Source organism: Pimephales promelas, chromosome 19, assembly GCF_988280905.1.
Source record: "Pimephales promelas chromosome 19, fPimPro1.hap1.1, whole genome shotgun sequence".
NCBI classification, from domain to species: domain Eukaryota; kingdom Metazoa; phylum Chordata; class Actinopteri; order Cypriniformes; family Leuciscidae; genus Pimephales; species Pimephales promelas.
Window position 1 is genome coordinate 6,978,776 of NC_142787.1, and position 15,912 is coordinate 6,994,687.

The 15,912-nt window shown below is 43.0% G+C and overlaps 2 protein-coding genes across 2 annotated transcripts in view; one reads left to right on the plus strand and one right to left on the minus strand.

The window, feature by feature from the left end:
• Positions 1-15,912, plus strand: part of gabra3 (gamma-aminobutyric acid type A receptor subunit alpha3) — a 480,166-nt gene that overhangs the window by 354,211 nt on the left and 110,043 nt on the right. The gene's annotated exons all lie outside the window — the stretch shown is intronic.
• LOC148970723 (uncharacterized) lies at positions 1,015-12,077 on the minus strand. The gene is made up of 10 exons (XM_089123408.1): positions 11,934-12,077; positions 11,646-11,778; positions 11,117-11,283; positions 10,668-10,821; positions 10,474-10,560; positions 10,081-10,251; positions 3,905-3,967; positions 3,650-3,712; positions 3,198-3,266; positions 1,015-1,520 (listed from the first exon to the last, which is right to left on the minus strand). The coding sequence occupies exons 1-10, from the start codon at positions 12,003-12,005 to the stop codon at positions 1,339-1,341; spliced, it is 1,161 nt and encodes a 386-aa protein (XP_088979534.1). The 5' UTR covers positions 12,006-12,077; the 3' UTR covers positions 1,015-1,338.

The window sequence follows — 15,912 nt, forward strand, 5'->3', positions numbered from 1 at the left end:
GTAACGTCTCCCAATGTAACAAAGTAAATGTAGCCTACTGTGTTACTACCATAGACAGTTACTACCGTAGACAGTACGATTACTTTCCACTTGCTTTCTTGTTCATTGAATGCCTTAAAGGGTTAGTTCACCCAAAAATGAAAATTAAGTCATTAAGTACTCACTCCCATGCTGTACCAACCCCATAAGACCTTTGTTCATCTTGTTCAGATCAAAACAAACAAAAATAACGACTTTATTCGACTATTCCTTTTCTTCCTTGTTGGCCTGAAACGAGACTTCCATAGATTTCCACGACGCATGCGCGAGAATTGCGATCTCCTTCAACTACTTCAGTTCAGTTCTCGCACATGCGTCGTGGAAATCTATGGAAGTCTCGTTTCAGGCCACACTTAAGTAATTACCAAGTGTCCAAGAAGAAGATGGATGCATGTTTTCGTAGTCCATGTTACCAAAACTCATGTGCCATTTGAAAAGCATGTCATTTTTTTTTTATATATATATATATATATATATATATTCACTTCAAGAAAGTTTTTTTTTTTTTTTTTTTTAAAGCAATGGTTGGTTATGTGTTCAAATTATTGCTATTTGTGACTAAAATATAATATCATAGTGACCGGCAGTACTTTGAATTGAAATGTAGTCTATCCATGGCAGACAACTCTAAACAGAAGTGGAACCCCCTTGCATAAACTGTCAATAAACTTTATTTCTCAGATCCAAGGAAACAATTAATATCTATATTATTACTTTGTAACATTTAAACACAGATAAAATACCCATCACATTTAATCTTAAATGTTAATCATTAAAAGAAAAGCATAACATGGTGAGTGTGAAAATACTTCCGAGGGGAACTACATCTTTCAAACTAGGTGGCTTCTTCGATACCAGCATCCATTATATATTTTTATTTAATTAATTGTATTATTGAGAGGTTCTTACTAAAACCAGGCCCTATTGAACTAATGATGAAACAGATTTATATATAAAAACAACATGTAGACTCAATTCAGTACAATAGAACTTTATTTGATCCCCACATGGCCCAGTTTAAAAGGGACCACATTGAAGGTGCCAACAAACGACAACAATAAAGACAAATTGGGGTGAATCAAAACAACAAAAAGATCAGCTTTAATACAGGTTCATCAAGTGTATTTTAATGAAAAAGGTGAAAGGCACTTAATGCATTTTAAAATGCACATATATGTATGTATGTATGTATGTATTATGTGAGTGTGTGTATATATTTGTAGGGATGGGTTGGGGGCCGTCAACACAGTAACAATAACTACTACTAGATACATTTTGAATGCACTAAATAGCATAGGTTCAGGGTGTTTGCATGGTGTTTTGACTCTGGCAGGGAAGGCACATGTTCTTTTTAAAACCACATGCAGTGTGTGACCATGATTGGCACACTGTGCACTGTGACCATGAACGCCACTTCTTTCTTGCGTTCTTATTCTTGTCGTCAAAATGGATGCGGCAGACACAGCACACATTGTCTCCATCTACCAAAGGAAAACCACAAATATTTTGGAAGTCAAGCCAGTTAATTCGAAGCAACATATAAAAGGCAGCTTACTCATTTGTAACTGTTGCCAAATGCAAATGTGGATATTGCACATCAATTAATCTCAGATATTGCTAATGCTCAATCATGTAAAAAAATGTACTGGACAACACCCTTTGCGCTTCTGAGATGTTTTTATACATTACTGCACGTTCTGCCTGGAATCTGCCCATTGAAATACTTAAAAGTGAATCTAGTTAAATGATGTTGTATCCTAAATGAAAGTATTGGAGGCTAATTTGTCACAGTCTAATGGTTTTTTTTTATCCATTTTAAAATGTTTTAGTCTATTCTTCTGTTTCCATATCTGTTCTTATTGTAGTATTGTAATCTGTTGAAACTGCTTATTTATATCCAGGCTGCTGCTAGTCTTGGCCAGGTCTACTATGAGGAAGAGCTCATTTGTTATTTTGTAATTTGTTAAAAGAGTAGTTCACTTTTAAAAAAAAACTTTTGCTGAGAATTTACTCCATAGATATCTATATAAAGGCTAGCTATCTCGTCCACGCTGCTGGCCAATGGAGGTCGACGTCTGCACCTGGCGGCCATCTTGTCACAGGCAGCTCGCTCACTCGTAACATTGTGTGAATGGTACATGTACTATTAAAATAACCATAACTTGCTCAATTTTCTACCGATTTTCAAACGGTTTGGTTTGTTATAATCGTCAGAGATGTAGTTATGACACAGCCTACTTATGAATAATAAGTGTATAAATAAATAATCATCCAGATAATTATCGCCACGTTAATAACTTTTGTAAGAAACCAAACCGTTTGTAAATCCGTCAAGATTTCAACGAGATAAGAGTATTTGTGTTCGTGTTGACCACTTCGTCACCACGCCTGTGACATATGGCCGCCGGTGATGACGATAGAAACTCCGCCTTAAGACATCTAGCCTTTATATAGATATCTATGATTTACTCACCCCCATGTCATCCAAGATGTCCATGTCTTTCTTTCTTCAGTTGAAAAGAAATGAAGGTTTTTGATGAAAACATTCCAGGATTTTCTCCATATAATGCAATTCAATGGGAACCAAACGGATCAAGGTCCAAATGAGAGTTTCAGTGCAGCTTCAAAGGGCTTTAAACGACACCAGACAATGAATAAGGGTCTTATCTAGGACCCTTCGAGTCATGACTCGAAAAAAAGATTTGTTCATTTTGATGAACGAGTTTGAACAGGAGAGTCACGAACACTCATCACAGAACAGAGCAAGGTGAGCATTTGAGCTAATAAAACTTGAACTTTGTTATTTATTTTCTTTTTTTTAATGAGCGATCGTTTCGCTTGATAAGACCCTTATTCATCGTCTGGTGTCATTTAAAGTCCTTTGAACAGTTTGCACTAAAACTCATTTGGACCTTGAACCGTTTGGACCCCATTGAAGTCCATTATATGGAGAAAATCCTGGAATGTTTTCATCAAAAACCTTAATTTCTTTTCGACTGAAGAAAGAAAGACATGGACATCTTGGATGACATAGGGGTGAGTAAGTTCTCAGCAAAAGTTTTTTTTTTTTTTTTTAAAGTGAACTATTCCTTTAAGGCAATATATGGTATAACATTCACTTCCTGTTAAATAAAAATAACCACAATGTGGAAAGATACCTTTATCTGCAGTCATCACGATGGCTACAGTAGTGGCTGTTTCTGCGGACTCTTCCATCTGTTGTGCACCTAAAGTACATAAAACAAAACACGATAATAACTTTCTAAATACATTTTTTTAATCTTAATTACATATTCATAATTCAAACTGTAGGCATTTATACTGTCAATAGTTAATTAGTAAGTCATTAATTAAAAAAAAGTTCCATTATTTGCATCTAAATCTCAACAGCCAATTCAAAATGTAAAAATTCCAGAATTCCAACCTTATATATGCCGTTTAATGTCACCTGGATAAATATTGTAGCAATAAATTGTAATTTTCAAACAAGTGAGCTTTTCTCACTGTCAATGGAAGACTAAGACAGTAGTTTTAATTAAGCTTGAACTTAAGCAATACCAAAAACTGATTTGTAACATTTGGTAAAATGTATTACGATTACATGAAATACCATTTTCACACATGGCCTCTAAAATTTCCTCCACCGACTTCGTCTGGATGCCATCCGCTGTGTCTGTTGATTTGAAAAGATTAAACCATCACACAAAGGTGAACATTTCATCTTTTGATTAATTGTATTATTTCAATAATGTATGCAGTAGTCAAATGTGCTGTGAAATGACCAGGTACATATCTAGTTAATAATGCCTCTAAAGTTTTATGTAATATATTTATTTAAAGATAAAATAAAAACAACTCAGCATACCTTCTGCATCCATGTGCTCTGACATCTCCTCTCCCAAGTCAGTGGGGTTGCATTGTGCTTCATCTGATTGATATATTTAGAAAAAAAAAAAGAAAGACAGAAAAAACCCTTATTTAGCATGACCTTAACAAATAACTGGCCTTCCTGCAATAGTACTGGAGGAAAATAATGAATCACACAGCAGTGAATATATCAATGAAGGAATGTAATTTGAAGGAATTATATACATAGACTTTAATTAGTGAATAGTTTGATGAGCTTAAAAAAGATGAAAACCATTGCCAAGGGCCACATTCACTAGTCACAACTAATCATCTATAGGATATTCAGGATGATGACGAAACTGAGATATTGTCACATCCCTTACAAACTGTCAAAGACACATACAGAATCTATAACTTGAATCTGTTTCAATTAAATTTTATTTATATAGCATCAATTCATAACAAAATTTCTCTCACAGCACTTTACAAACAGAGTAGGTCTAGAGCATACTCTTTATAATATTGTTAACAAATACCCAACAATTCCCACCATGAACAAGCACTACTGTAGGTGACGGAGGCAAGGAAAAACCTCTTTATAAAGGGGTCATACACTCTAAAAAATGCTGGGTTGTTTTAACCCAACTTTGGGTCAAATATGGACTAACCCAGCCGTTGGGTTAAATTTTTACATTACATTTTTAACCCAACATTTCGGGTTTGTCCATATTTGACCCAAAATTGGGTTAAAACAACCCAGCATTTTTTAAAGTGTATGATGGTTATAAAAAATAACATTATTTTGTGTATTTGGTTTAATGCAATGCGTTTATGCGGTTTTAGGTTAAGAAAAGCCATTATTTTAGACATACTGTACATTATTGTTGCTCGCTATGCCACTCCTTTCTGAAACATGTCAAATTTGTATAAAGCTCATCATTCAGAAAAGCATGGTGTGCTCTGATTGGCCAGAAATCCAGTCCATTGTGATTGGCCCAAATACCTTATGCGCCTGATGGAAATATCACGCTTAATACCATATCTGGAACATCAGCTTTGTTATCGTTGAAATGACAAAGATGTAGTGAGAGCTCTCCCAGGTGCTATAAACAGTCCTCTGGAAATGCGCAGCACACAGTTGAATATTTGGGTTGTACTGGAACAGTGTTGTAAATAAAGCTTTGCACTGTTTTCTAATTGTGTCCTCTTTTAGAAAGCCAAACAAAGTAGTTGGACTTTTGCAACGAAAAACACAGAGTCTCCACGACATGCCGGCACGGATAAGAGTTATGCCTTCTTTGTGTATACATTTGGGCGGTGTTATGGAACTCTGCCCCCACATACTGACATAGAGATTGAGTGTTTTGAGTGGAGATTGAGTGGGGGAAGTGTTTTAAGAAGGTGTGGCTGAGCCTTCCCTTTTACAAAGAGTATCTCTTAAGGTTTGAGACTCTGATCTTTGTAACGCTACAGATCTTATACATGCACAAACAGCTACATAACATAAATTAAATGACCCCTTTAAGAGGCAGATACATCAGAACCATGGCTCAGGCTGGGCGGCCATCTGGCTTGACCGGTTGCGGTGAAGGGACAGATAGAGATGCAACGCCCCAAAATTATACAAAGACTTACATGTAAGCCTATATTATTCTTTAGTTAACTTATTTTCCCCACTTTGCATAGAGCCAAATGGTCTGCTAAAACACAAGTGGAGAAAGACACTGGTAATGGTAATGTCACTTTGTGGTGACCCACAAATAGCACTGAGAGACATTCACTAATTCACCTAGGGAATATACCTTTAAGAGTAGGGGAGGGAGTTAGCAGTTCCGGGGTAATGTTGTTGTGTGTATTTCACGGTGTTGAGTTCTGATTATTAAAGTGGAGAGTAAAGCTGACTCGACGCATTCCCGTCTCTCGTCTACTCCTTTTTGCACTCCACATTGGTGACCCCGACGCGAGTTTGATACGGCTGAATTATGTCACACAACGACGGTGGCGAAAACGCTGCTGCTGCGGCGCCAGATGCTGTTAGCGGCGCGGCTAATGTCGGCGCTATATACGCGGCCACCATCAAGTTACCGGACTTTTGGCAGCACAATCCACGGCCGTGGTTTCAACACATCGAGGCACAGTTCCAGCTGAGAGGAATCACACAGGACGTGACAAAATATTTCCATGTGGTAGCGGCCTTAGATGCATCGACAACAGCCAGGGCTATGGCGCTATTAGAGGCTCCGCCAGCTGACGGCAAATACGACGCGCTCAAAACGTTTCTTTTGAACCTCTTTGAACTGTCGGAGTTGGAAAAAGCAGATCGCCTGCTGTCCCTGAACGGCCTTGGTGACAGTAAGCCGTCTGAGTTAATGGAGAGGATGCTAGCGGTGCTGGGCGCGGCGGATCCCGCGTTCCTTTTCGCCCACATATTCCTGCGGCAACTTCCAGCACCTGTGCGCACTGCACTGGCCAGCTCCTCCCTCCCTTCCTCCAGAGACTACCGAGCGCTTGCTGTGGAGGCAGACAGGATTTTTCTCGCCAACCGGCAACAGTTTGTCCATGCACTGCTTCCCCCCCCGCACACGGCTGTTCCGTTTACACCCGCAGTGGACGACCCAGACACCGCGGCTGCGGTGACGGCCCGCCGACAGCGTGAAGACGGGTGGTGCTATTACCATTCAAGGTTTGGGGCCAAGGCCAAACAGTGTCGCCAGCCTTGCAGTTTTGGAGCCCAGGGAAAAGCCAGGGCCGGCGCTCATTAGCAGCTATGGGCGCTGGCCGGGACTGCAAGCTGTTATTCATCACTGACACATTGTCTGGCCGGCGGCTGCTGGTCGATTCGGGGGCTCAGCGTAGCATCTTGCCAGCGAAGCTGGTGGACACAATGGCTGGTGGGCATGGCCCCCCGATGGATGCCGCCAACGGCACACCCATTCGTACATATGGCACAAGGTATGTGGAAGTGTGTTTCGGCGGGCGGCGTTTCGGCTGGGATTTCGTCATGGCTGCCGTGTCTACGTCGCTCCTGGGGGCGGATTTCCTATGTGCTTACAGGCTGTTGGTGGACGTTACAAACCACCGCCTGATCGACGCCCTCTCTTTTGCTTCGTACCCCTGTACGCTGGGGGGGACGGGGGCGCTTTGTCTGTCGAACACATTAGCCACAGGGGACCTGTATCAACGTCTTCTCGCTGAGTTCCCTGACATCACCACTCCCACGTTTTCATCGGCGGTGGCTAAACACGGCGTGGAGCACTACATCACCACGGTGGGCCCACCAGTCTATGCACGAGCCCGGCGCCTCGACTCTGCCAAGCTCGCGATCGCCAGGGAGGAGTTTGCCACTATGGAGCACCTCGGCATTGTGCGCCGCTCCAACAGCCCGTGGGCTTCCCCCCTGCACATGGTGACAAAGTCTGATGGCAGTTGGCGTCCCTGTGGTGATTTCCGTCGCCTGAACAATGCTACAACCCCCGACCGGTACCCTGTGCCGCACATACAGGACTTCTCCGCCCACCTAGCCGGCACCACCATATTCTCAAAGGTAGACCTGGTGCGCGGTTACCATCAGGTGCCGGTCCACCCGCAGGATGTCCCCAAGACAGCGGTGATCACACCCTTTGGCCTTTTTGAATTTTTACGGATGCCTTTTGGCCTTAAAGGGGCAGCTCAAACGTTTCAGCGCCTTATGGACTCTGTGCTGAGAGACATGCCATTTCTGTTTGTCTATTTGGACGACATTCTCGTGGCCAGCGCGTCCGCAGACGACCACCTGACGCATCTCCGGCAGTTGTTCGGCAGGCTCAGTGAGCATGGTCTCATCATCAACCCGGCTAAGTGTGAGTTTGGCCGGTCATCCATCACCTTCCTCGGCCATCACGTCACACCGCAAGGGGCCGTCCCCCTCCCGGCCAAGGTGGATGCCGTCGCCAATTTCCCACGCCCACGCACGGTAAAGTCCCTGCAGGAGTTTCTGGGTATGGTGAACTTCTACAACCGTTTCCTCCCCCATGCGGCTCAGCTCATGCGACCATTGTACGATGCCTTGCGTGGTGGGCGGGCGGCGGACGTGTTGGATTGGTCCCCAGAGATGGTTTGTGCTTTTGATGCTGCCAAAACTGCGCTGGCCAATGCTGCGCTGCTAGCGCACCCATCTCCTACCGCCCCAGTGGCTCTGACTACGGACGCCTCAGACTACGCCGTTGGGGCTGTGTGCGAGCAGTGGGTGGGCGGAGCCTGGCAGCCACTGGCCTTTTTCAGCAGGAAGCTCCGGGACAACGAGAGGAAATACAGCGCCTTCGACAGGGAGCTCCTGGGTCTTTTCCTCGCCACCCGTCATTTTCGTTTCCTGTTGGAGGGCCGGCGGTTCACGGCTTTCGTTGACCACAAGCCGCTGACGTTTGCTATGGCCAAGTCTTCAGAGCCATGGTCTGGTCGCCAGCAGCGTCAGCTCTCTGCCATATCTGAATATACCACCGACATTCGGCATGTGGCCGGCAAGGAAAACTTTGTGGCTGACTGTCTCTCCCGGGCAATCATTGGTTCCGTCCACTTGGGCCTTGACTACGCAGCTATGGCTGAGGATCAAACCGCGGACTCTGAGGTGCAAGCCTACAGGGCGGCTCCCACGGCGCTGCGCATGGAGGATGTGGTGTTTGACACGGCCAACTCTACACTCCTCTGCGACATCTCCACTGGACAACCGCGCCCCATGGTACCTGCTGGCTGGAGACGTAAGGTGTTTGACACTATACACGGTCTTTCCCACCCGGGGGTGAAGGCCTCGACCAAGCTGGTGGGGGCCAAGTTCGTCTGGCCAGGCCTGCGGAGGGACGTCAAGGCTTGGGCTGCTTCCTGTGTGGCGTGCCAGCGCGCAAAAGTGACTCGTCATACCAAAGCCCCTTTGGCACCCTTCAAAGTGCCAGAGAGACGTTTTGATCATGTGAATGTGGACCTGGTGGGCCCACTTCCCCCCTCCCGTGGTTACTCCTACCTCCTCACCATGGTGGACAGGACCACCAGATGGCCGGAAGTGGTGCCCCTGGCCTCCACTACATCAGCTGAGGTGGCACGGGCGTTCATTATGGCTTGGGTGGCCCGTTTCGGCACGCCGTCTGACCTCTCTTCAGACCGAGGTCCACAGTTCACATCGGAGCTTTGGACTGCGGTCGCCGAGGTCCTGGGAGTGAAGGTCCACCGTACCACAGCCTATAACCCGCAGAGCAACGGACTTTGCGAGCGGTTTCACCGGGACATGAAGGCCGCGCTCAGGGCCAGCCTCACGGGTAGCGACTGGGCTGACCGCCTCCCATGGGTTATGCTTGGCCTTCGTTCTTCCCCCAAAGAGGATCTTCAAGCCTCATCTGCAGAGCTGGTGTACGGCCAGCCTCTGCGCGTCCCGGGGGAGTTTCTTCCAGATGCCACGGCCCCGTGGTCGGTTGACTCCCATCGTACCGTTTCTCGGGACATTGCCAACGCTTTTGTTCCTATCCCAACATCGCACCATGGCCTCCCCCAGACCTAGGTGCCAAAGGATTTACCGTCAGCCAATTATGTGTTCATCCGCCACGACGGACATCGTACTCCACTGCGTCCCCCCTATGATGGGCCCTTCCGTGTCCTGACAGGAGGGTCTAAGAACTTTGTGGTGGATATGGGAGGTAGGCCTGAGCAGGTGGCTATAGACCGGCTCAAGCCTGCTCATGTGGATATTGGCGAACCCCTGCAGTTGGCCCTGCCCCCACGGCGGGGGCGCCCCCCTGCAGAGGCCTCGAACCAGGTGCCTGCTCCACCCCTAGCCCCTAGCCCCTCTTTGGTGAAGCGCAGCCGGTATGGCCGCCCGGTCCGCCCCCCTATACGTTGACCTTTCTAAGGACTGTTAGGACCTGGACTGTTCTGTTTGGCACTGGTGAATAGCGCCCTATGTTCTGTGGCGGGTGCCTGTTAGTTTTGGACTTGTTCATGGGTGAATTCTGGGGGGGCCTGTGTGGTGACCCACAAATAGCACTGAGAGACATTCACTAATTCACCTAGGGAATATACCTTTAAGAGTAGGGGAGGGAGTTAGCAGTTCCGGGGTAATGTTGTTGTGTGTATTTCACGGTGTTGAGTTCTGATTATTAAAGTGGAGAGTAAAGCTGACTCGACGCATTCCCGTCTCTCGTCTACTCCTTTTTGCACTCCACAACTTACTTATTTCAAATGAAATCTCCTCTGCAGCTTTCAAAATTTCGACCAATTGGTTCCTTCCATAAAAGGAAGGCTTCCTGAGAGTAAGGCTTGTGGGCAGTCCAGATACATTAATGGTCATGCTCTGATTTACCAGGGACTGGTAGGGGAGCCTCCCAGTACCTCCGGCCTCCTCTGAAATACACAAGCACACATATGCATGCACAGATTACACAATGTTACACAGTTGGACAATTGTCACTCTCCCCTCTAGTTGATAGCCAGTGTACAGGCTGCAAACAGACATTTTGGTACGGTGTCAATCTAATGGTTGATGGGCACATTAGATAATTTATTTATTTGATAATAATGCCATGGATTCATGAAGGTATTAAAAGTATTTGAAGTTATGCTTACTATATTTTTGGTTGAATAGATCTTGCACTTTTCCTACCAGAACACTGACATGTTCTCTGGTACTGGGTGTTGCGGGTGAGGAGCTGGCTACAGATGTAACAACAGACAACAATAATTTCATAAAACTTTATGATGTATATTTGCACTATTACAGGCCTGAGCCATTTTTTTGTGGATTTTTATATAACCAATACCTTTGAAATGCAGTGCAAAGTTGTTCACTGTCTTTGTTGAATCAAGGAAATCAGTGGCTCCTTTGCTGCTCAGTTCAAACACCTCTAATGTGGACTTTTGGCGGTCAAATGACAAAATGGCTGTTTCCACACCCAAATCCTCAAGCTTGGACACCTTTACAATATTTAAAAGAAGAAGACAACCACAAAAATAGTAAATACTTGATTATACACAAAACCTACTTTTAAAAATTCAACACACACTGAAGAAACAACTCATTACAGGGCTTGGCAATATATGAAAACAGTGTTGTCACATGTGTCAAATATGTGGCCAAAGACCACCCAGGGATACATTAACTATAAATTAGTTGTTTACATAGAGTCCAAATGCAATCATTTTTTTTTCTTCTCATAGTAATTTGTGACTCCTAATGCTTGACCACCTTGATGTGAATAGATTTCCAAACCTCTAACTTCAGCTTCTTAAGGTGCATTTTAATTCGGGCATCCCTAATCTCAGGGCTAAGGTCCTGTGTCTGCCCATGTGCCCTCAGTGCCGCTGCCTCTTGAAAGTATTTTTGCTTTTCATCTTCACTCAATGAGGCCCACCTGCCCTTAATGTCATTCATTGTGCCTGAGGAAAAAAATAGATGCACAGAAAGCTTCACACTTTAGATTCAGCCTCCCTTTTTTGAAGTAAATTCATAAAACGAAAATCTGTCCAACACACTGGTTTACTTGGGTTGTGAAACCCATTTCTCTGTAACAACTTTGTAAAAACCAGATAACATGTAAAGTAGATGACCTGATGATTCTTTTCAATACACACAACAGTCTTACGTTGATGAATGCAACTTGTGTGAGTTAAGTTCTTGCCAAATACTATCTTGAAAATCTGTTTCATGTCCCTTGTAAACCCCTGATATCAACAGGGCTACTATGTACAAACGAATCATTTAGTATAATTAAAAGCAGCCATTACATTTTGTCTCTCACCTTTGTTTTTGAATATGTCCCTACAAAAAAGATTGTAAGGCGACAGCTCTCTGACATGAACTTTGGCCTTTGATTGCCGGGGTTCAGACGAAGCTTTTGTAATTTCTGATCTTTTGTAATTACCGATCCAGTTCTGAAAAACAAAAACAAAAAAAATAATGAAAGAGTATTACATCAATTAAACTGAATGTTAACAAAACACTTCATTTATACAAGCAGTGCAGCAGAATGATATATTCATTTGACAAGTTGTTTGTTAGTGTGGCACTTACAGTAAGTAAAACTTACTTCTATGACAGTGGTGTCCAAACCAGTAGCAGATGCAGCTCTTGGAATTAATTCTGACCCAACTCGTGTCATTCCATCCTTAAAAAAGGATTTCAGGGTTTCCTTTTGATTCCCATTAATGGGAGTAACAACAAATAAAGAAAAAGCTAGTCAGTAATAAATCAGTAATAAAAAAAACAGAGTGTTGCAGATCATACCATCGCTCTCAGACACACTTGATTAATGCTTCTAGATTAGCAACTGCAAGGCTTACCTCTCTGAGCCATCTTCAACCTAAAACATAAACAGAATGTGAATGGGCCCTTCTCTCTAAAAAGGCCCAAGCCAAATTTTGGATTGTTCAAAGACAGAACATGGAAGTAATAAAGCAAACTTACCACAGAAGTCCTTGCAATCCACTGGCAATTGATGCTGTAACTGTAAAGGGAGAGAAAAAGTTAGGTAAATAGATTTTAATGTTACACAGGCAGGAAGACAGATAGATAAATAGATTTTTTTTTTCTCAAGTTCAATGTCACGGACAGCAATAAATGAGACACACACCGACACCACAGTCTATACTTCTAATAGATTGTCAGTAACGTATTCGTCTTTTGCATGAATGTAATTAGCCTTTCGCCGAGCCCCGCCCCCCTTAGTTACTGCTGCTACCTCCGTCAAACAAATGGTCAAACAGATTGACAGATTGCAGATTGCCATGACGGCAAAGGGTATTCCCGTGCGTGTGTCAGTGACCTTTTTTTGAGCAATACCTCCGCGATATCAAGCAAGATCGAAGCAAAAGGGGTTACGGTATGCGGTGGAGGGATTTATTCCAAATATAAAATTAAGAAATGAATGAGACACGACTACTATTGATGCTTACCAGTCTCAAGAAAAATCAGAAAAACCCCATGACCATGCTAAGTTACCTCAAATGCAACCAGCACAGCCTTGAAGATTTTATAAACTGGTTCAGTGGCTAATTGTTTGGAGTTCGAAATATATAACTTGCGCTGCATTTTTATTCATTTTGCCTCCGATACAGGAGTACACGTTCGGTTGTTCATTACCACAGCAACCGATTGCGTGTCATGCTCATGCTGAATGCGATTTTCGTGTTTAAAAAGTAACTAACGTTATGCATAAGAGACGGAAAGAGGCAGAGAACCATACGTTATTTAAGGTTATTTCTATTCGTTACGATATTGATATATGAACTGATGTTGTCATGTAAGCTTCATGCTTTCCCCGTTGCGAACGTCCTCTAAACTGTAGTCTACGATGCTGCACTGCTAACTTAGCTGACTGCTGCTCATTTTCCCAGAGAATATCATGGTATGTTAACAACAACCCTTTAGAAAATGTAAGTCCTTTGTGGATCCTCTTGATCTGCTTTCTCCGTGCTTCTTTGACTAATCTCAGTCGCACGCACGCTGCACGCGAGACGAGTTAACCATGTTCGACACATTTAACTGGAATTGGGGCGTCCACACTGTTTAATACATCTTAGGCACCGCTCGCGTTGTGTTTTGGTCTTTGGAAAGGGAAAAAACACAACTTCTTCAGACAATCTCTCGGGGTATCATGTGTCCCATTTACAAACGCCGTGGGTGCACCGCTTACTGTTTGACGGAACAGCTCACACAGTAACGGTTGCTATGATGTGTGATTGGACAATGGCCATTTTGTAGGAGGGGCCGGCGAAAGGTCAATTGTAAGCTTCCTCGTGTGGGAACAAATCCCTCCAAGCCTTTTCAACCCCAATATTTCACTCAAGAGTAAGGTTGTGGAAAAAGTAATTTTGCAGGCTAACTTTACGTTTAACTAGAAACTACATTTCCCCAGTAGCCTCATGCGCAAAAACATGCTTATTTAGCAACTTTAATGGTCAATTAAACAAGCAAGTTAGTTAACGTAATGCTAAAGGCTTTACGTAAACGTAATAACGTAATAGGGCCTAACGTTGGCCTGTTTAACGTTTACAAAATAATCGTAATACGCTTAACTTATGTCAACACTCATGTCACGCAACATTAAAACACATTTTATGTATTGTTTTCCATTATTGACTAATTAATACGGTATAAATGATCGGTTTTATCATTAAATGTTCTTACCTGAAAATACCAAGCGCGAAATATCATCATACGGTTATCTCATAACATCACGCAACATTAAAACACATTTTATGTATTGTTTATGTATTGTTTTCCCTTAATGACTAATTAATTACCGTTTAAATGCTCGTTTTTTATCATTTAAATGCTCTTACCTTATCAAAAATCAAGCGCGAAATATTCCAACGTAGCTGCGTCATTCAGTAGACTTCCGATTACCGGCGAGCTGGATTCTGGGATTGGAGCTGGAGTCTTCTCCTGTATTTGTCGGTGATTAACCATGTGGATGGATGATAACAGCCTTCTGAGCCTACCAGTAGGCGCAGCAGGCCCCTACTGGCCCATATATATGGAATGATAACCACTGATAACGCCCATTCAATCGAGTGATAACATTCGAAGCGGGTGCTCAAAATCAGTAAAAGATACAAATGACTTGACTTTAGATAATCGCCTTAACTGATAAAAACACGATTTAATTGTGATTTAAAAGTGGGAGTAGATGATGCCATACTTTTTATGCTGCATAATATTTATAATCATTGGGGGGAAAAAAACATCTTTATTCTGTTAGGATTATTTTATTTTATTTTATTTTTCTAGTGTCTTTAACACAATTTAACCTCATATTTTTGCTGATAAATTGTTGCGTTGTAACTAGGGGTGTAACGGTACACAAAAATCACGGTTCGGTACGTACCTCGGTTTTAAAGTCCCGAGAAAAATGGCGTTCGTCAGGTCCAGTTTTGTGTCCAGCCTCTCACGGGGATTTCGGATGCCCCAACGCCTGTGATGAGACGACTCAACGCCTGTGAAGAGACGACTCAACGCCTGCGATATGTTATGGCGCCATTTGATTCATAAACAATATTTATATTTAATATTTATATTTAAACAATATGAATGTAAGCCAGAGGAGAACTGGCCCCCGACTGAGCCTGGGTTCTCCCAAGGTTTTTTCTCCATCCAATCTGATGGAGTTTGGTTCCTTGCCACTGTCGCCTTGCTTTTGGCTTGCTTTGAGCTTGCTCAGTTGGGGTTATTTAGTGTTTAGCAATGTTGTTGATCTGTGTTGTGCTACTTTCATGTTATCACTGTGAAGCTGCTTTGATACAATCTGTATTGTGAAAAGCGCTATATAAATAAATGTGACTTGACTTGACTTGACTTAAAGTCACGGTTCGGTACGTTTTCGATACAGCAAAAAGAAAGAAATGCCAGAGAAATTTCCTATTTGTTTAAAGAAAAAATATTTTTAAATAAGTGTGAGTTTTCCTAGATCTTGAAACTTTCAGGTTTATAAATAGGGGTCATCATTGAAGGATGAACAAATAATGTTTTGGTCATCACATTAAAAATAACATTTAAATATATATTTATTTATATAATATTTGAATTTTGAAGTGCTGGAAAAAGATGTGTGAAGTACTTGAAAGCATTTCACCATTCCAGCCAAACTGGTTACAGTTAGTGTTATATTAAATCCATGGTGAATGTTGCTGGTCTGTGGACGTAAAGTACTAGTTCATTCACGGCACAATGTTTCTCCTGGTTTCCATGACAGCGCTGTTTGATCTAATAGAAATCTACGGTTAATAACGGAGAAATGTGAATGCATCTCACTAGATCTCGCAGCGATGTTTTTACCTCAGTGGTGAATTCAAATGTTTTCTTTACTGGATCTCTTAGCGTGGTGTGGTAACAGTGTTGCTTGATCGAGATCGGCTCGCGCTGCACTGTTTGATGTTGCTGATGTTGCTGGTCCGAACTGATAAACGATCCGTGAAGCACATAACGAGGAGCGCAGTTTCGTTCTGCTTTCATTACCCTTGCCATTTGGATGTTGCGCAACGTTGTGTTGGCCGCGTCAGCACGAATTT

Bases quoted from the DNA above. Each gene is read 5' to 3' on its own strand.
- LOC148970723 (XM_089123408.1), bottom strand. From the start codon at position 12,005: ATGACACGAGTTGGGTCAGAATTAATTCCAAGAGCTGCATCTGCTACT. The intron at 11,779-11,933 runs GTAAGTTTTACT...TTTGTTTTTCAG, and splicing joins TGGACACCACTGTCATAGAA to AACTGGATCGGTAATTACAA. The intron at 10,252-10,473 runs GTAAGCATAACT...TGTGTATTTCAG, and splicing joins TCTATTCAACCAAAAATATA to AGGAGGCCGGAGGTACTGGG.